The sequence below is a fragment of the Tenrec ecaudatus genome, chromosome 16 (genome assembly GCF_050624435.1).
Source record: "Tenrec ecaudatus isolate mTenEca1 chromosome 16, mTenEca1.hap1, whole genome shotgun sequence".
In the NCBI taxonomy this organism is placed as follows: Eukaryota; Metazoa; Chordata; class Mammalia; order Afrosoricida; family Tenrecidae; genus Tenrec; species Tenrec ecaudatus.
This window is the reverse complement of record NC_134545.1, coordinates 5160795-5181275: the sequence shown is the minus strand read 5'-3', so window position 1 is coordinate 5181275 and position 20481 is coordinate 5160795. Positions and strand designations below refer to the sequence as shown.

Genomic DNA, 20481 nt, shown 5'->3' with positions numbered 1-20481 from the left:
AGGCTTACAAGATAGGATTCGGAACATGACAGTGGGAGGGGGGAAAGGAAGCATTTAGGAACTAGAGGAAAGTTGTATTTTTGATTGTTGCTATGTCACACCCTGACTGTCTCATCTCCTCCCCAAGACCCTTCTGTAAGAGGATGTCCAGTGGCCTACAAATGGGCTTTGGATCTGCACTCCACACTCCCCCGCTCATTCACTATGATAAGATTTTGTTCTGATGATGCCTGATACCTGATCCCTTGATATCTTGTGATGGCACAGGCTGGTGTGCTTCTTCCATGTGGGTTTTGTTGCTTCTGAACTAGATGGCCACTTGCTTACCTTCCAGCCTTTAAGACCCCAGACGCTGTATCTTTTGATAGCTGGGCACCATCAGCTTTCTTCACCACATTTGCTTATGTACCCATTTGTCTTCAGCGATCATATCAGGAGGTGAGCACAAAATGATAGGATTTTTTTGTTCTTTGATGCCTGATAACTGATCCCTTCAGCACCTCATGATCACACAGGCTGGTGTGCTTCTTCCATGTGGGCTTTATTGATGATCATCTTTTAAATTGTATTTTGATTTCTTTTTTAAAAAACTATCTGGTTGCACCTTCAGAATGGAAATAGTCTTCTCAAGACAAGGCAGCAGAAAGAATTCAGTGCTACTGAAATTCTTTTTATACCTTCAAGGTCCCCAGGATTGGAGCCCTGGTGCTATAGGGGGCTGTACATTGTACTACCAACCTCAAGGTTAGCAGTTCAAACCCACAAGCCAATCCACAGGAGAAAGATGAGGCTGACAGCTTCTGTAAAGATTTACAGTCTCATATGAAATCCAGAAAAGATGAATCTATAGCCAGTAACTAAAGTAATGGTTTCTTGGGAGTTTGTCGGGAGTTTGGGGAGAAATGGGGAGCTAATAACAATGAGCACAAGAATCAAGAAAATGTTCTAAAATTAATTGTAGTGATGTGATGATTATACAACTCTTCTTTAGGATTACTGAACTATTGAGTTGTAGTTTATGGGAATTATAAACCATTAAAACTGTTCTTTTAAAAAAGATTTAGGCTTGGAAACCCACAGAGGTAGTTCTACCTTGTCTTACAAGGTCACTGTGAGTGGAGATCAACTCAATGGCAGTGAATTACTTTTTAAGCCCCAGTATTTTCTGCATCACGGTCCTTGTTACAAGTTGCTTCTGCCTTGACATTTAAGATTTCCCCAGAAATTCACCATCTAAGGAGCCCTCTCTTCCTTCCTCTTGCTTCGTACCTTCTTGTTACACAGTAAACCCAGTGTCTTTCCTTTAACATCTCAAAATGGGTTCCTTTGAGTAGCTCCACTTCTGATATAAACATCAAAGATCCTTCTGTTCATTATTTTTTGAAGGTTTTAAAAAATCATTTTATTGAGGGCTCTTACAGCTCTGATCACAATCCATACATCCATCCACTGCATTGAGCACATTTGTACATAAGTTGCCATCATCATTTTCAAAATATTTCTTTCTACTTGAGCCCTTGGTATCAGCTCATCCCCCCTCCTGTCTTTTTTGTAATTACAAGTAACCTTTTAATATAAAAATTAAAGTGTCTGTGCATTAAGAGGAGCATCAGTAAGCCCTCCCAGGGCACCAGGGCACTGGGTTTCATAGCATGAGAATCCCTGACCAACCAGAGAGGTGGTTTGTCAAAATGCATACTGCAGGCCCTCTTCACAGAGATGATGATTCCACAGGTCTAGAGCAGCGGTTCTCCACCTTCCTAACGCTGTGACCCTTCAATGCAGTTCCTCAGGCGGTGGTGACCCCCAACCATAACATTATTTTTTTTAATTTAGATCATTTTATCGGGGCTCAAACAACTCTTATCACAATCTATACATACATCAATTGTGTAAAGCACACTTATACATTCGTTGCCCTCATCATTCTCAAAATGCGCCTTCTGCTTGGGTTCCTGGAATCAGCTCATATTCCTTTTTTCCCTCCTCCTCCCTCCCCGTGTGTTCATTAATTTAACAATGCATTTGCTGGGCATGTACTCTGCAGTCTGTAAGTTGGTTGTCAAAAGGGCCACCAGCAACCCTTGCCTTGCCCCTCACAGGAAAAAATTAATCCCTCCCAACTCGGTTCCTCTTTATAAACTGGAGAGGACATAAAAATAGCTACTCCTGATCACTGATGTGAGGATGAAGTGAGCTTATGCACACAAAGGGCCTAGCATGGGTTCTAACGTCAGTGATTGTTGGCTCTTTTTAAAGATAAAATGTCAATGAGCTTCTCTGGGCTCTTTCATAAAATCTTATCCTTTGTCGGTCTGTAATCAGAGCCCTTCCCTCTCCTTTCCCTCTGGGTAATTGTGAAAATGACAACAGTGAGTCCGGGAAGAGGTTCTGAAAGTGTGGTTTTGAGATCAACAGCATCAGCATCACCAGGAAACTCAAAAATGCAGATTCATGGGTGCCACCCTGAGCCTACTGAATCAGAAAACCTGGGAGCAGGGCAGCAATTTGGGCTTCAACAAGACTTCCCAGTCATTGTGATGCACACTAACCTTTGAGAACCAACGAGTGTTCTACAGCCAGACCACCAGGGTTCAAATCCACAGTTGATTGAGTGGCTCCTGACTCACAGTGACCCTAATGGACAGCGTATAACTACTTAGGGTTTTCAAGACGGTACGTCTTGACAGAACCACATAGCCTCCCCTCTCTCCCTTGGTACAGCTGGTGGGTTTGAATCACCAACTTTGCAGTCAGTAGGTTCAATGTTTGGCTCACTGTGCCACGAGGGTTCTCTAGGCAAGTAAATGATTTCCTGGGGCTCAGTTTTCCCAACTGTAAAATCGAGATAATGATAGACTCTCTAAGATTGTTGAGAAGTGCTGAGAAAACTGGCTGGCACATAGTAAGTGGTCAATAAATCCCAGCTACTAGAAACTATTTTGATCATGAAATTATTAAATATACAAAATTTACCAAGTTCTTCTGTTTATTTGGGAACAGGATTTGTAGTTGAGCCAGTGACACACATGGCACATGGCTACAACAAAGCTTAAGAAATTCCGCCCCAAATTTTTTTTAAAAAGAAGAAATCCCACGATACAAAGTTTCATAAATAATTTCAGAACCCAGTTTCTCCCTGCGATGTAACACGGGCATGCCGTGGTGGCACCAGTTGTACTTATTCTCTTCCTTTGCTCTGGCAGAAACCAAAGAATGCCTTAAAAAGCGAACTGGGTGTAAAAACAAACAAACAAAACAAAACAAAAAACCTAAAAAAAAAAAAAACCCACCTGGTATAAAAGAAAAAAAGGGAAATGGGAAACCAAAGTAAGTGGTTGGTTTTACTCATCATAGAAATGTAACTTCATGTTTGAGGTCAATGTCCACACCCGTGAAAGTACCATCAGCACAGACTTCCCCATTTGGCGCATCAGATAATCTAAGTCCTACCTTCTTCAGACTATCTATGAAAACACTTTATTTCCTGAGCGGCACATCCCATATGAGTTTCTTCCTGTTCTCAAAATAATTTTTTAGGTCGTGACTATTAAATCATGCAGGGAAACAGCAAGGATGTGGGAGATCCCCGTCTGGTTTAAATGCGTATGACTCTGGACCAATGACTCCATCCCTAGGGGTGAAGGTTTTAAGGAAAATAATCTGGTTGCAGGAAGGGTGGTGATCAGGCACTTGTTTGATGTCTGTGTTTATATGAGTTTTTTTTGTTTGCCTTCAGTGCAGTTTATTCAGGGTATCAGGGTATGTGTGGGGTGGAGGGGAGAGAGTGGGGGCAGATGGAGTCAGGGGTGGATACTAAAGAGAGTTTCAGAGTGCTTACGTTAGACAGGAAAATCCAATTACTAGGAAAGGACCTAACAATTGGAAAAGCAGATGGGGGGGGGGAACAACAAGGGAGCCTCTCAGTGGACGCATGCACTAGCCACCACATTGACTTAAAGACATGAGCTGAAAGAATGCGAAGGGGAAGTTAACCTTTGGTTGGTGTGCAGAACCAACCAACCACAGCCACAACAGTAACGAGAAATAACATTATCTTCTTGGGGGAAAAAAAATGAAATCAGTCTTTTCAGAAACCACCTCCTTGCAAAGATTCATCAGTAAAATGGGTGACTGAGGAATTGTACAAGACACTCATCATCAGATTTTAGAAAGCAGGTTTTTAAATAATGAGTTTCAGGATGGAACTGAATCAAGTCCAAATCTCATCACATGTAAGTTGCTTGAAGTACCAAATGGGAAGATGAAATATATGCTAATGGAATCCCTACATTTCTGTATGTCAGCCCAAACACTGACACCTTCATTTGTATTTAAATATGAATCCATCTCAAAATGAAACATCATTGGAATGCATTTGTTTATCCAACCTATCATTATTTATTGACTGTGGTCTCTGCCTTCCCTGGCCCATAAAAATACCTCTCCAGATTCTTCACTCTTTTTAAAAGATCATCTGGGAATTTGCTAAAAATGCAAATTTTCAGAAATTCTGAGTTCATACATTCCGGCAGGCTGCCCTTCCCTCTCAGTTGTGTATTTGCCATGGACTAAAGTCAACGACTTCGAGCTCATTTTGAGAAACTGTTTCTCGTTTCGTGAGAAACTGTTTCTCGTTTCGTGAAAAACAAACAATAAATCCACAGGTTATTGAAACTCTGAAAACATGCCTCTAATATAACAATTTTTCCCGCGTCCCGCAGCGTTTTAAAAAAGTCCCGATTTTTGGAAAGAATGCACGACAAGCTAGGGTATACGGTTTTCAGCTGCCATGTGGCTATTTCGCCAGGATATGAGTTTTATTACTGGTGTCCCACTTTACCAGTGTTAAAATCTGGTCACCTTACAAGTCTAATATCAAGTGAACCGGTACATGCCTTTTTAAAGAAATAAAGCGTAATGTTATCAGAGAACAGTAAGACTCCTTAGCTCTCATTCACTGCCATCAAGTCGATTCCAACTCATAGCGACCCTATAGGACGGAGTAGAACTGACCTTTTGGGTTCCTAAGGTAGTCAATCTTTTAAAATTTAATAACAGTTTTATTTTTATTTTTTAATAACAGTTTTATTGGCACATAACTTACATATCATACAATTCAATATTCAAACGTTCAATTATATCATGGAGAATTGAGCAACCATTATATCAATTTTAGAACATTCCTCAGCCCCCCCCCACTCCATCCCCCAAGGGCTGTCAATCTTTGTGGGAGCAGAAAGCCTCATCTTTGCCCCTCAGGGAGCGGGCGAGTTTCAAACGCTGACTTTCAGGTAGGAGCCCACCTTGCAGTCCACTGCGCCACCCACAGGGCCACCAGGGCTCCTCGGCTCTCGGAGAGCAATTCAGCAGCTTCCAGACAACTGCACATTCGACAGTCTTTCAATGCAAATCTGCTCAAATTGGCGCTTTTGCTCTTTGCATAAAAAATGAAACAAAAGTAAAAAGCTAATTTTCCTCGAGACCCTATTCCACTTACCTGCGATATATTTAATTATTTTCCTTAAAACAAAAGCAAAAAAAAAAAAATCAAAGCAGCGCCTGTGGCGAATCTGCTCCTCCTAAAGTAAAGGTCCCGTTGAGGTGGACCGGAAGAGTCGCTTCGCTTGTCTCTCGGAACCCGGCGCCAGTCCCTGTGGGAAAGGAAACCCGAGGCAGCCTGAGGGGAGGTGAAGCGCTCCGAGAGCGCGGGGGCCACGCTGACGAGAAAGAAAAGGGAATTCGGGCTGGACGGTGAGTCTGCGCGAGTTTGGGCCGCCATGTTAAAACCTGGCAAACCTTTTGGAGTTGCGTTGAGGGGAGTGGGGGTGAAGAGGAGGGCTGGAAGGAAGTCCCCTTCCATCCTGCGTCTCCCAGAAGGTTCGGGGCCTTGAGGGCCGGCTTCCAAGGCGGGTACATATGGGGGGTTTGGGGTCCAGGTATTTCTATGGAAACTTCTTCCTTGGCGCCACTGCGCATGCTTGTCGGACTTGGGTCGGGGGTTCAGTTTTGTTTCGCCATTGGGTGTAAAGTGCCGGAAAGTTAATCCAGAAACCCGGTAGGCAGGTGTGACTTTAGTAGCACCAATTATCGCTAAAGAGCACTTCGTTGACGTTTTCTCAGTAATTCACACCGGTGAGGTGATATCCGGTTACATTTTATCGTTAAGAACCCCGAAGCACAAAATACTAGATTGTGGATGTTCTGACTCCCAAGCCAGTGTTCTCTTTCACTTTCCCAACGCGACCCTACCCCTTCAACCTTCCTGCTAATTCCAGAAGATAAGCATGCATTGAGGTTTGCGCAGACCCCCTCCTTTCTGTGGTTTTGGGGTTGCTATCTGCCTCATAAAGCATAAAGTGGAAGCTTTCTCTCCCGAGAAGACAAAAACCGTCTTCTCCTTTGGAAAAAGCCTTCTACAGAGCTGTCCTGGGCGTTTGCCAGGCACAGCGGTGACAGAGATTGCGATGTGCAGTCTGGGTGAGCCAGCTGAGGTAGAGAGATCAGAACCAGTAAGCCCAGACCAGAGCCAGTTGCCTCCAGAGAGCCTCACTGTTACCCCAGCCTCTGCTGCTCGCCGGGGTGCTCTCAAATCGATCCCCATGCCTAGTCAGCTTATGGGGCACAGTGGAACTGCTCACCAGGGTTTCTCAGACTGTGAGTCAGTACCACCAGCTTCATCTTCCTCAAAGTGGCTGGCAGTGTTTGAACGGTGGACTTACAGGTGGCAGTCCAACACTTAACCAGGACGCTTTAGTAATAAAATAACCACACCATTTCCAAAAGGCCAAAATGAAAGCAAGCACGATGAGACTGCAAATCCATAGATTGTCAGAGGAAATCTGGAAAGAGTGCTACATCAGAGGCAACCCTTGTTGGGAGGAGTCATGAGAAGTGGTAAAAGGCATTGCTTTCTTGGTATTTCATCTTTGGTAGAAGAATGCAGATCAGGAAGTTCATAGAACATTCACATGTATCCCTCTGTAATTCCCTCCAGATATTCATTTGAACTGGAGCTCTATGTATAATAAATACAGGCACACCAGGTTTTACTGACTTTTTAACAATGGGAAAGTGTGTGAATAACACTATAATGAACAAGTCTATTAGTACTGTTCCCAGCCCCCCCCCCCCCAACATATGTATTTACTTTGTGTCTCTGTGTCTCATTTTGGTCATTTTTACAATGTCTTCCAAACTTTGTCATCCAACTATTGCACAAGCTAGTGTAAATATAACTTTTCTATGCACTGGTGTGGTGAAGTGAAATTACTTGTGGTCCTTTTATCTATGTCTCTGTAATTCCCACATATGATTGGGTAGGATTATGCACCTAAGGTGTATAACACCCTAATCGAGGGGATTGGTCAGTTTTCCCTTTCCCCTGGGCATATGAGCGTCATCTCAGAAGCAGCGAGGGGAGTTCTCTGACCATGAAGAAAGAAGTATCACCAGAGAAGAAACATGGAAGATCCTTGTCTGAAGGCGCAGTGCCACCAGAGGCTGCAGCACTGGGATCAAGATACAGAGCAGAGGAGTAACACCAAGACAGTGAGGTAGAGCAGTGGGATTCCTGGCCCATGGAACAAGACAGAAGCCAAGAGACCACATAGCTTAGAGGCTGAGGACCAGAGAGAGAGAGGCATGCCTGCCAGAATGGCTGAGAAGAGACACTGGGTACAAACCCTTATTATCTTATGTCCTCTTACTTTCTCATATAAACCCCTATAATCTTAAGTATTATCAGTGAGATGTATGTGACCGTGGCAATGAGTTATTGAATCCAGCAGAGCAATAGGATACCTTGGGAGAGATGGTTGATGTCAGGAAATGATAAAGGAAGGAGGAGGTAGAGGCACGTCTGACTTCTGTCTTATGGCAATTGGCCTCGGGCTGGTGTGGAGTTGGATTCTCATTCCCCTTTCTGAACCCTTTTTAATTCTTAACACCAGTCAGGATTCCTTCTCCTTTCTTGAAAGTACCCTGACTCCCTGTCTTTCCCTATACAGTTCCCACCACTGGGAATATTCTGGTCCCACATCTCCCACTTCCGAAGTTCTTCTGGTCCATCCAATTCCTGCTCCAAGCCCCACCCACATGAAGCAAATGGCACCTCTCCCATAGCTTATTTTTGCTATTAGGAATAAGGATGACCAAATCTACTTCACTGATCCCAAGTTGCCAAATAATACCTCCCAACATTGACTCTCCACCTTTTACAGGGGTGTGTGTGTGACAGAAGTATTAATAGTGTCTGAGGTGGTCAAGCACCTTAGTATTCCAGCAAAGTCACACAGTTAACCTAGGTCAGAAGGGATGACAGTTGGACTGGACTAGGCTAAAATGACCCTGGCATTGCATTCTCAAATAATCAAAGGGGTAAACCGAGTAGCAGGGATGAAATCCCATATTCCATTTATCTGTTGTAAAAACTCCCAACGTTTTTCTGTGCAGCCGAGCATCTCTGACGGAACCTGTCCTGACAGTCCATGAATCTTTCCTACTAAAACCAAAACAAACGTTCTTAGATGTACTTATGTCAGGAATTTCCCACCCCCAACAGTTGGCATGTTTGGAATTCCTGGTAGTGTAGATGTTTTTGAAATGCCATATTTTAAAAAAACTTCAATGCCATTTTTTCACAGTTCTAGGCAGGTTTTCCTACGACCATCTTAAAGTCCCTCGTGGGAAGAGAGTTTTGATTTTGATCCCTGTGCCATCACAGTCCAAGGGCTGCATCTCTGGTAAGGGTCCTGCCATGCCTTAGGGACCCAGCAGGACAGTCCACATGCAAAGCCACTGTTCTCTGCTGTGTCTTGAGAGGAGGGTGGAGGAGCGGACACCATCTGCGTCTGCTCCTAACTTCCTGCCTTTCAAAGTGACTGCTGACTCCCTTTACTGGCTGGAGACCTTTATCTCTGTGGGGCTCTCTTCCTCCTGTGCTGGCAGGAAGGGCTGAGTAATTGCTTAGAACCATGGGGCTGCTGGGAGAACTACTGGGTTCCTGGTACACAGCAGACATTACCTAATGCTTGCTGCTATCCTTCTCAGAACATGAATAAATGGATGCCCATTGCCAAGGAGTACGACCCGCTCAAAGCTGGCAGCATCGATGGCACCGACGAAGAACCCCACGACCGGGCAGTCTGGAGGGCGATGCTGGCCCGTTATGTCCCCAACAAAGGTGTCACAGGAGATCCCATGCTCACCCTGTTTGTGGCCAGACTCAACTTGCAAACCAAAGAGGAGAAACTAAAGGAAGTGTTTTCCCGATACGGTGACATCCGGCGGCTTCGGCTGGTCAGGGACTTGGTCACCGGCTTTTCCAAGGGCTATGCCTTCATAGAATACAAGGAGGAGCGCTCTCTGTTGAATGCTTACAGAGATGCGGACGGTCTGGTCATTGACCAGCATGAGATATTTGTGGACTACGAGCTGGAAAGGACCCTCAAAGGGTGGATTCCCCGGCGGCTCGGAGGAGGGCTCGGAGGGAAAAAGGAATCTGGGCAGCTGAGGTTTGGGGGACGGGACCGGCCTTTTCGAAAACCTATCAATCTGCCTGTTGTTAAGAACGACCTGTACCGAGAGGGGAAACGGGAAAGGAGGGAACGATCACAGTCCCGGGAACGACACTGGGACTCCAGGCCAAGGGACCATGACAGGGGCCGGGAGAAGCGGTGGCAGGAGAGAGAGGCAGCCAGGGCTTGGCCTGAAAATGACTGGGAGCGAGAGAGGGAGTTTCGAGAGGACAGGCCCAAGGGCAGGGAGAAGAGGGACAGAAGCAAATGGAGGCCCAGCACTAAAACGGAAGATGAAGACAGAGGCTACTCATAGTGACCTCACGGTCTGCACACAACTTGCCAGCCTTGTGGTTGAATATGTGGCACTGCCGAGGGTGGGGCTTAGAGCATGTCATCTTGGCAGTCTAGAACCCTGGTTCTAGGTGCACACACTGACGTGAAGGGTTTATCCTCTCGGTTCTGTGGGTCCCGTGACTGCCAGAACAAGGACCACACACCAGGGCTTAACAAGGGGTTTAATCCGCTTTCCCCTCCCTCCACTCCTAGTGGCTCCAGGTACACGGGTACTCCTTGGCAGCCTGTTGTCACACGGCCACCTTTTTTTCTGTTAGTTTGGTCTGTTTTTCTTTTATTGTAGCTTGGGTGGCAGTCTACTGAATAAATTAGTATCCTATTCAACAGTGTTCACACCTTTTTTGATAACATTGTGATCCCTATGTAACAGCATTCTTTCCACGCTGTCCCTGGGTCCCATTTCCATTTGTCTTGCTCTCCTGCCCCTTCTTGCCTTCGGAGCTCTGTCTGGGCACATGCTGTCCTTTTGGTCTCCCATTGCTGAGCAACAAGCTTCTCCCCCCCAGCTGCTGCTGGTCACTTTCACAGGCACCTGGGGTTTGGCCAACGTACCTTTCTGGGGAACACAGGACAGTCCACTCCGAGTTTATTCTGCAGACGTGTGCATCAAAGGATGTGTTTACCCTGCAGCACTGCTTCGTGAAAGGGAAAGTCGGACTTGCCTGCTCCAGAATAAGGGGCTGGATGAATGTTACTAATCATACACCAAAGGGTAGATCACAGTATCTCACTTTGAATACTGGTGGTATTTAGGGCCAGGTGGTGCTTTTGGAGTGTGTGTGTGTGTGTTTGTGTGTATGCGCGCGCGCGCGCCGCCTCCCGGGCCTTACAGAAACCCAGCAGCACTCTCCTCTCCAGCTGCAATCAAAATTGTCTTGTGTTGTTGGGTGTGGTTAGGTTGGCGCCAACTCACAGTAGCCCTACATACACCAGAAGGAAAATCTGCCCGTCCTGTGTCATTCTCATCGTGCTTGAGCCCACCTGCTGCCACACTGTCCACCTTGTGGAGGGTCTTTCTCGTTTCTGCAGACTCTCCACTTTTCCAGGGACTAGTCTCTCCTGATAAACTGAGTCTCACCATTCTCACTTCTAAAGAGCATTCTGGCTGTACTTCCTCCACAACAGATTTATTCTGGCAATCCATGGTATGTTCAATATTTAATTCAAACGACCCAGTGTCCCTTGGGGGGGGGGGAGGCAAAATTGCCCAGGGTGGAGAGCCACTACCTTCCATATTGATGTGGTGTGAGTGAGATTAAAGATGAAAGTAAAGAACAACATGTATATAGTCTGCTACCTTGTAAATACAAACATTAAGGAAGTGTTAGAAACATGTAGGCAAGGTGAGTCAAAAAGTATTGTTACACAATCATAGAAAGCTTTATTAAACAGATATCAAAATGTGAAGCTATTGTTTCTCAACATGCCCTCCAACTAGGTCTACACACTTTTGAGGGTGGTGTTTCCATCTCGCTCGCCCTTCACCACCGAATTTTGCACATTTCGGTTTACACAACATCAAAATGGTAGTTTGGGGCATCCTTGAGGGGTTCAATTTGTGTTCCCTTGAAATGTTGAGTTTGGGGAACAAAAAGAAATTTAAAGGGTCAAAATCAGTACTATAACTTAGAAGGCTAAAGTTTTCCCACAAAACTCAAGTAGGAGAGTCCTTGTTATCCTCGAAGAATGAGCAGGTGCATTACTATGATGGGTTGAAAAAGAACTGCTGGTGTAACTTTCCTGGCTTTTCCCGATTTTTTTTTTTTAACTTTCCCAATCAGCCCTTGTGATTGTCCTGTGTCCTTGGAGAAAACCTATCAAAATGACCTTCAGAGTCCTGGGAAATAGTCACTTTAACCTTCTAAGCTGACCTCTGCTTTGAATTTCACTAGCCTAGCAGGATCCTCTCAGGAGCCATTGTTTTGACTGGACAATTTTTTCAGAAAGTGCCCTAACTTGATGAAAGCAAGAGTCTTCCCGAGAGAACTTGTCTGCAGCCACCCACTTATTGCAGCAACATGTTGAAACATGTTTAGAATAATCCCGTGCATGGATAAGTTGAAACTCTAGTGCCATACACTTTGACTTACCGTCGTGTGTATTAATGTAACCACAAATATAAAATATTTCTAGAACATTACCCAAGAAACGGGTACCTATGGTTAGCTGTGGGTGTCAGCACCTGTGCCCTTTCTGAGATGATGGCATTCTGGGCAGCCTAGGGTGAGGACTACTGATCCAGAGCACACCTACCTACCTGTCTGGTCCTTTGGTCGGCACAGTAGAGATGGGATTCCACAATAGAGTCTGCAGAGTGACCTGGTGGCTTTCAGCAAACAACAGTAAGGTGTGTGCACAGCTGCCCCTGTCACATTGACTTGCACGCTTTCACAGGAAAGGCCACTCTCACTACACATGTGCTCACAGATCTGCATGCTGGTAGCCCCTCAGGGCTACAGTGTTCCCTGGGCAAACCCTGAAGCCACCAGTGCAGACAGGGTTTCTGTATACTCAGTCAAGTCTCCCCAACAAACTGTCCCGAACCCCATCCCCAGACGCTTTGGGACATTTGTCTTTTTTATCAGGGGACCAAGTGACTTTAAAAACAGAAACAACCTAGCTACCAGCCAGTTGACACTGACTCCTAGCAACCCCTTGTAGAGTAGCAATGTGCTCCAGAGCGGTTTCTTTGCTGATTCTTTTAGACGCAGATTGCCAGACCTTTCTTCTAAGGCACCTCTGGCTGAATGTGAACCTCCAGCCTTTCAGTTAGGAACCTCGTGTGGTAACCTTTGTAACACCCATAAGACAACCAAAAGACCCACTACTGCAAAGGACATTCCAGTTCACAGGGACCCAACATGACAGAGTGGAACTGCCCCAGAGGGTTTCTTAGGCTGTAATTGAAACAGACAGCCTCATCTTTCTCTTGAAGAGCCACTGGTGAGTTTGAACTGCCTACCTTTTGCTTAACAGCCAAACACTTGTGCACAACAAATTTCACTGTATTGCTACCACCCATCCCACTGACATTTAGCCGATTCTGACTTGAAGCAGCCCTATGTAGGGATTCTGAGGCAGGAAATCTTTATGGAAGCAGTCAGCCTTGCTTTCCTCCACATCTCTATCCGGTGGTTTTGAACAGCCGATCCCATGGTTAGCAGTCCAAGTTTTACCTGACAGTGCCACCAGAGCTCCTTCCCATGACCCACAGTGAAGGCTAGAAGGAAAAATGATGCCAAGGAAAAAAATCCACACAAGAGATGTCGCAGTATGTCACCCTTAGCAACTCTGTTTAGTTGATTCTGCGTCCCTCACAGCAGATCCCGAGGCACAGGCACCCTCGCCTTGTACAGCGGCCTTATAATGTGGCCTCCAGCTTCAGGCAGGGGAGCCACTGTCCCAGTTACCTGTGGCTGTTTGAGCTGGACCAGGGGCCGGCCAGTGGCTTCAGAGGCTGTGCGGCTTGGCCAGTCCATTTTCTCTCCTGTTGCGCCAATGTCATGGACATTCCACGGGCACCTCTAGTGAAAGGCTAGCACTTCCCCACCTCCCACATAACACACGTGATCAAGACGATCTCTACACAGAGGAATCTAAACCAAGAGCATCTCAAACAGCGAGTCCAGTGGCAGGTGATGGATCTGGCTTAAAGACGGTTGTGTTGTCCTAAGGTGAAGTCCGGCCTCCGTTCAGAGGATTATAACTTCGATAACCACAGGCGTGGCAGTTGTCTACAGGCAACAGGGGGAGCCCTGGGCAGAAACAAACCAGCGTCTCGAGTCTGGCGTCCCTTTGGAAAGGCCCTGCCTCCAGCCAGGCAGTGTTCCAGGGCTTGCTACCCAGGGAAGCCACGGCGAGGTGGGTAGGGCCTCCACATCTGGGGCAGGTGCTAGCGTACGCACAGTTCAGGTCCTAGGTCACAGGTGCTGCAGGGCTTCCTGTCCTTGCTCTGTGTAGCTGTCCTCCCGGTGTGAGTTTGCCCACTGGCCAAAGGACTCGTGGACATGCGTGCTCCTCTGCGTGTTGGCCAGGCGCTTTTTATCTCGGGAGAAGAAGCTAAACCTTTGGAGAGGGGGCAGGAGAGAAAGATGTGAGCAAGGTCTCACCTAAGCCCAGTAGGTGCCACACGAGGTGCTGGGTACACGGAGCAGCAGATGCAGGAAGGGGGCAAACAATCCAGGCCTCAGGCAAATGAGGTTGGGTGAAGATCCTGGTTATTCTAAGGAAGCAGCACTGGGGGCAGAGGGGCTTTGCGTGTCCTTTAGTCATGTCACCTGAGTGAGAGGTGACACTGACCACAGGTGTGTGTACATGATGGGTGAGGGACCATCCTCCGGCAGCCCTCCAGAGAATGCCAGCCCCTTCTTAGTGGGCCCCTCTAACTCGCTAATGACAGGCTGAACAGGAGTAGGACCACACAGACTACATGGCAGGCAGGATGATTCTGATGTAGACAGAAAACTATTTTGAATCAAGTATGTGGGGTGGGGGTGTCGAAAGACTTGTGGGGGAATTCCAGTCTTTCCATCCCATCCTGCCCTGGACTGTTGGAAACGCCTGGGGATCAGGAAAAGGTGCCAATGACACATCAAAGCTGTGTTGTGAAGAAGGCCTCTCCATGAAGAAAAGCATATAAAGTACGTGAAGCTGGCGTGCGCATGTACATGTGCACACAGACAATTACAAGGTCACGTGTGTCTTCTCTTAGTGCTGGGACCTACAAAGTTCCGTTTCCATCTTCTGTGGTCACTGGGATCCACTATCCTTCTAGGCGGCATAGTAACCCAATCACTTTTCATTCATTCCCACTGCCATCGAGTCGACTCCGACTCAGCGACAGATGCTCCTGCTCCTGGGGGTTCCGAGATGGTAACTCTTTATGGGATCAGGCAGCCTCCTCTTTGTTCTGCTGAGTGACCTATGGGTCTGAACCACTGACCTTGCTGTTAGCAGCTCAATGTGTACCCCACTGTGCTCCCCAGGCTCCTTCTGAATCACTTCTATGAGGAATAACAATCCAGGTTTACCTCAAGAAAGGCTCTGAAGCCACCAGAGCCCTTCTCTGAGAAGCACGCATGTGCGCCAGCAAGCAGGTGGAGGCTAAGTGTGGGCACTTCCCGGGGTGCATTCCTGTGTTTGTTATGAAGGGGGACTGCTCCACATGGTCTGCAAGGTTGTGAGCTCTCAGAAGCAGGCTGCCACACCTTTCTTCTGCAGTGCCTCGGGGTGGGTTTCAAGCCGCTAGCCTAGCAGTTAGTAGTCAAGGGCTTAGCCATTGGTACCACTCAGGGATGCCTTCTGCCATATGAGCCCAGGGAACAAGCGGGCCAGAAATGTAGCAGCTCACTGCAGACCGGCAGGAGAGCAGGTCCTGGCCAAGGAGACAGGGAGAGGAAGAAGCAAGCCTGGGCCCCTCCTCTGCTTCTCCGTTTGCAGCAAATGCAGATGGCTTAGAAAGCTCCGGCGTGAAGACGGAAAACACAGTGTCAGTGTCACTCTGGGCGGGGGTGGGTGTCACAGGGACTCGGCTTACTGACCCGTCACTCAAAGGCCCATCTTTACTGGAACACGGACAAGGTGGTTTTAGAATTGAAACAGAAGAGACAAAGAGAATTAGCGGTGGCAGCCGAGACTTCCAGGGTGTCGCTCAGGCCAGGTCAGCGCAAGGACAGGCATATATGGAATGATGTTTCAAGTGGGGGACACACGGGGCGACAGCCATGCAGCTAAAGTAGCCAGGAAGTGAAGCCAGCCCCGCCCGGCAGCCATGACAAAGGCACACCCCAAGCGGGAACAGGAGGAAGGGTGCCTACGAGGGAGACAAGTCCTCGGATGGGCTGCAGCGTGGGGTCGTCTATGATCAGTCCCGCTGCCACCATGGGCATTACGGCTGTAAAGATCCTGCTCAGAGAAGCACAGACAGACACAGGGAGCATGAAAAAGAAACGGGGGAAGACCACTGAGGGCGGCCGGGAAAGTGGAGAGGACAGGAAGGCACCTGCTGTGAGAGGCAGTGGTGGTGCCCTGGCCTGGGGCTGCCAGGGAGAAGCAGGGAGGAGGGCAGAGTGGGCTGGTGGACAGGACACGGCTGAGGGCCCAGGGGGCATGCCCACAGGAAACCACTGGGAAATCTTAACAGTTTTGATGTCCTCTCCCTGAAGGCCACCTGGGCACAGGTGTCAAACCACTGTCTCCTGTGGCTTGAGCATTCCCTGTGTAGGGGGGTACCCTGGGGGCTGTCACAGAGCAGCAAGGATCAGCGCCTTTGCAGAACCTCCTGCATGTCTTCTCACGTGGCAGTGACAAGGTGGGGTGCAGAGGCAGTTTTCTGTTCAGGGGCTCCCAAGCCACACCGTTCTGCTCTACCCCACCGGGACTCCTCTGAGCATGACAGGGTTGGGGAGGTGGCCTGGGACTGGGGGACATGCGCCTGGAGAAAGGATTATCCCCCTAGAAACAAGTGTTGGGGGACCTGGGATGTCTGGGTGGAGGGGGCCTAGTGGAGCTTGCTGTCTGGGTGGTGAACAGACTGCCCTCTCCCTCCCCCTCCCCATCATTCCAGGATACTAAAAGACAAACCAGTTTCCCTGGGTGGCATTTCGAGCGGGATAATGAATGGGTGCTGTGAAGATTCAGAAGCCAGGCAGACGCTAAGTGGGAGGATGGGACAGAATGGATACTCCCACTACCGTTAGTCCCTTAGGTGGCCACCCACTCTGAGAGCAGCCTTTCCTGAAATCAAGAGGTCAGTTGCTGGGTTGGAAGCATCTTAGTTCCCCGCCACAGCCCCTGCCTGCCAGCCCACCTGTAGGAACCAGCTGCGGGGGACTGTGAGGGCTAGTGAGGGATGCCACAAAGGGGGCACTGGTGCCTGGTGTGGATGGGACGAGGCTGATGTCACTCAGGCACTCCCTTGTGATCTTCCCGGCAGTGCCAGCTGCCAGATCGTAAGTTATTCCTGGACATGCTGTTTTGACTAGCCACAGAGCTCTCTGCTGAGCAACTCAGCCCAGAAACACAGGCGGCTAGAAGGCCCGGGTGCACTTTCGAGATAAGGGACTGGGCCGCCAGCCACAGCTGGTGACTCGGCAGCCACGGAGGACAGGGGGCACCTCCCAGCAGAGACTGTTCTTTGGGCTCCTGTTTGCTCCGCAGGAGTTCCAGCAGGGCTGGGTGTGGCCTGGAGCCTCAGAATGTAGCTGCCCTCTGGACAAGCTCGGACAGTGGGGACTCAAATTCCAGCTGGGTCCTTCCCCAGTCTGATCTACAATGGGTCACTGTTCCCTGAGTCCTAGATGGGGGTGGGGAGATGCAACCATTGGAGTTCAAGTGCTGAAACCTCCCATGTTGGTGACTTATTCCGTAACCACAGGAGGGGTGGGGTTGGGGGAGATGCCAGTCAAAGGCAGGAGGCTGAGTTGCACTGAACAGACTGTGTGACAGAGACTCACCAAAACAGAAGCGGCCAGATGGCACATGGGAGGAAAGAGAGAGGAGGCAGGCAGGGATGAAATGAAGAGCTGCCCACCCACCCCCACCTGGGGGGGGTGTCCCTTAGGCTCCCAGCTCCACCTTGAGGCAGCTCCCAGGTAGACAAAAGGCACCCCCGTCATTTCCTGCCCATGCAGTCAGGGGACCTTTGCGCCAGCTGGCTCTTTCAGGCCCGAGGAGAAGCTGTGTCCTCAAGGGAGCTCTCTCGCCAGCCTGGTCTCTCCCTCTGCTCTTCCCCTCTTCCCTACTTTCCTCTCTTTTCCCCTCCCCTCTCTCTCCCTCTGCTCCTCCCTACCACTCTCTTCTCTCTCTTCCCTTCCTCCCACCAGTCTGTCTCTCCCCATTCTCTCAGTCTGTCTCTTTCCCTGACTCCAGCTGCTTCCCCAGCCAGGTGATAAGCTAAGGGGAAGACAGGCCCAGTTCCTCATGGAACAACCTGGAAGCGAGGCTGGCACCCCCGGCTGCTCAGGAGGGTAGAATTAGGCCCAGTGTTGGGAGGACAAGGTCTGAGAGTTACCAGGAAGCCCACACTGTGTGTGCCCCTCCCACTCACGACAGTCAACTCACAGGGTAGGGGCCAGCAAAGAGCTTGCAAACACCATGGGGTTCTCAGGAGCTGAGGGAGTCTGGTGGCCCCCTACCTCCCCACCTCATACTCCTGGCTGGTTTGCCAACCTGCACCACTTGCTCTCACAAAACTTCCTCTGAGGTAAAGAGAGAAAGAATCGGGTCTTTTGTATACTAAGCTTCGGGTATAACAAGAAGTCCCAGGAAAGACCTCGGGGAGATCCTCAAACAGCAGGATAATCCTGGGAGCATAAAGCTGTCCTGGGGAGTTGGGTATAGATAGGTTCTGGGGCCAGGCTGCGGGCTGCAGGCCCCTAGGTCTGCTTCCTGTTAATGACTTCAGGCATGTGTCTCTCTGTGCCTGAACTATAAAGCGGGAATGGCAGGGTCATGGTGCCAGTTTAATGAACGATTCCATGCAGAGTGACTGGGCACACAGTAGGGACTTTTTACAGATCAGCTAGTAAAAAAATTTTTTTTAAACTTTTTTTCCCTTCTGTGAACTTTCATAAGGCTCTCAAAATAGTCTGTGGATACAAAATACTACCAAAGTCTACTGAGGACAGAGACGGGCCATTTCTTTCCTGTGTGCACCCCAGAAGCAGGGCCCTCCCTTGAATGCACTAGACTCCCCGTGTTAGCAAACGGTTCCTCCCCAGAGTGACCCTGGACAGGGCTTCCTAGACTGTGATCTTCTGGGGAGCAAACAGCCTTATTTACTCTTCCTGAGGATCGGCTGGTGGGTTTGAACCACCGACTTTGTGGTTAGCAGTCCAGGCCAGGTGACACAGAGTGCAGGTTTCAAGAGCCCCACCCCAGCCCCTTCCCGGAGGGAGATGCAGCCTACCTGACACAGACTCTATCAAGCTCCTTGACATCAGCCAGCAGTTCCACCCTCCTCCCTCCTCTTCCTGCTCAGGGCCATGGGCAGGAACCCCGCTCAGCTTGGACCCATTTCAGCCTGCCTTAGCAGGACACTGTGACGAGCCTGGCCCAGGAAGAAGTCACAGGACACGTGACCCTAGTCCAGCCTCGTGCAGAGCCCCAGGATGCAGGATGCTTCACTTACAGCCGCTTGATCCCTGACTCTGGCTGGGGGGCTATCCTCGGGTGCGTGACAGGGGGAGGTTGGGATATCCGACTTTCCTCTTCCATCTCTTCACTGTAGTGGGAAGACAGGCATAAGAAAAAGAATGAAACGTTTCATAAGAGCTGGAACATTCCAGAAGGGTTCTGAATGGGAGGGGACTGTACACTGGGAGGGTGCACACTGGGAGGGGACATAGAAATAGAAGCCTCAGGAGGATAGCGACAGTGGCCTCCATCCAGCAGTCCTTCTACCTGGCGGGTTAGCTCCATAGTAATGGTAAAGCCACATCAGAATGGGGAACCACCTGGGGGCCATGGATACAGGTGTCTGTGGTCCCTTTGGCCCAGTTGCTCAAAGGTGATGAATTTAAGAGGAGGCCTACATCTCTATGTGATGTTTACTTAGAACTGGAAGGACCATTTTCTGTCCTTGTCCTACACTTCCTGGTCTCCAGACTGCTGCAGTTCCTTCCTGTCCTTACAGGAAGACTGGGCTCATATGCAGCCTCCTCCATGAAGCCTTCCTGGTTTCCTCCAAGCCGAAAGTTGCCTCTTGTCTCTGAACACCCAGTGTACATTGTAACGTGTGTGGCACACACACACCCACCCACTGCCATCGAGCCGATGCTGACTCTACTGAGACCCTAGAGGACAGAGAACGGCTCCGGTGGGTCTGTGATACTAAACCTTTATGGGAGTAGAAAGCCCCTCTTCCTCCTGCAGAGTGGCTGGTGGCTTTGTGGATCTCGTATCTCCTCCCTTAGGACAGAGGTTCCATCCATGCACCCGCCATCCTTCTGGCTTCCCATTCAACTCACTGTGCATATATGGGGCCTGAGGAGTGCTTCAAAAAGTCCATGGAAAAATGCCATTCTCTTCTAGTTCCATTTTTCTATGGACTTTTTAAATCCCATCTGCACTATGTGCTAAGCTCCATTTGAAGTGCTGGCACCACAGCTGCCAACAAGACAGAGCAGGTTTCTCGTCCCTCGTTGCGTTCAGCCTGACTCGGACTGGCACCGGAGCAAGCGTGCACATGAGTGTTTCTGAGTCTATAAATCCTATGGCAGCAGACGGTCTCATCTTTCTCCTGGTGGGTTTTGATAGGCTAGCAGCCCGCAGTGCCACCAGGTCTCCTTTATAAAGATTACAGGCCTGCAAACAAGAGTCACCACACAGTCTGCATAATAAACCCATAGCACACAAGTCTCGTAGCAACCCTACAGGACAGAGCAGAATTGCCCACAGGGTTTCCAAGCGGGTCAAGAACTCCTTTCACAAAGCTGAAGAGTTCGCTGGGACAGAAAGGGCGGGAGGGTCTGCAGGCTCACACACATGTCTGGGAGCTCCAGGCCAGAAAGAACCAAGCACACAAGGTGCCACTGAGTCACTTCCTACTCACAAGCGACCCTGTGGTGTCTGAGTAGAACTGTGCTCTAGGGGTTTTCAAGGCTGG

General features: G+C 48.9%; 2 protein-coding genes across 5 annotated transcripts in view; one reads left to right on the top strand and one right to left on the bottom strand.

The window, feature by feature from the left end:
* Positions 1-5604: 5604 nt before the first annotated feature.
* SNRNP35 (small nuclear ribonucleoprotein U11/U12 subunit 35) lies at positions 5605-10199 on the top strand. Of its 2 annotated transcripts, XM_075533936.1 has the most exons (3): positions 5606-5754; positions 8646-8744; positions 9052-10199. In XM_075533936.1, the coding sequence occupies exon 3, from the start codon at positions 9055-9057 to the stop codon at positions 9832-9834; it is 780 nt and encodes a 259-aa protein (XP_075390051.1). In that variant the 5' UTR covers positions 5606-5754; positions 8646-8744; positions 9052-9054; the 3' UTR covers positions 9835-10199. The 2 variants fall into 2 exon arrangements, with proteins under 2 accessions (XP_075390050.1, XP_075390051.1); XM_075533935.1 differs by lacking the exon at positions 8646-8744 and having other exon boundaries at positions 5605-5754.
* A 1032-nt stretch (positions 10200-11231) lies between these two features.
* Positions 11232-20481, bottom strand: part of RILPL1 (Rab interacting lysosomal protein like 1) — a 38081-nt gene continuing 28831 nt past the window's right edge. For 2 of the 3 annotated variants that reach the window (XM_075533932.1, XM_075533933.1), the window contains exons 6-7: positions 19006-19098; positions 11232-13940 (exon numbers count right to left, since the gene is read on the bottom strand). In XM_075533932.1, coding sequence (XP_075390047.1) covers positions 13796-13940; positions 19006-19098 — 238 coding nt within the window. In that variant the 3' untranslated portion in view covers positions 11232-13795. Of the gene's footprint in view, positions 13941-13974; positions 15780-19005; positions 19099-20481 lie in introns of those variants that run through there. The other variant, XM_075533934.1, reaches the window with a different exon arrangement.

Coding starts and splice junctions, on each gene's coding strand:
- SNRNP35 (XM_075533935.1), top strand. CDS start 9,055: ATGAATAAATGGATGCCCATTGCCAAGGAGTACGACCCGCTCAAAGCT.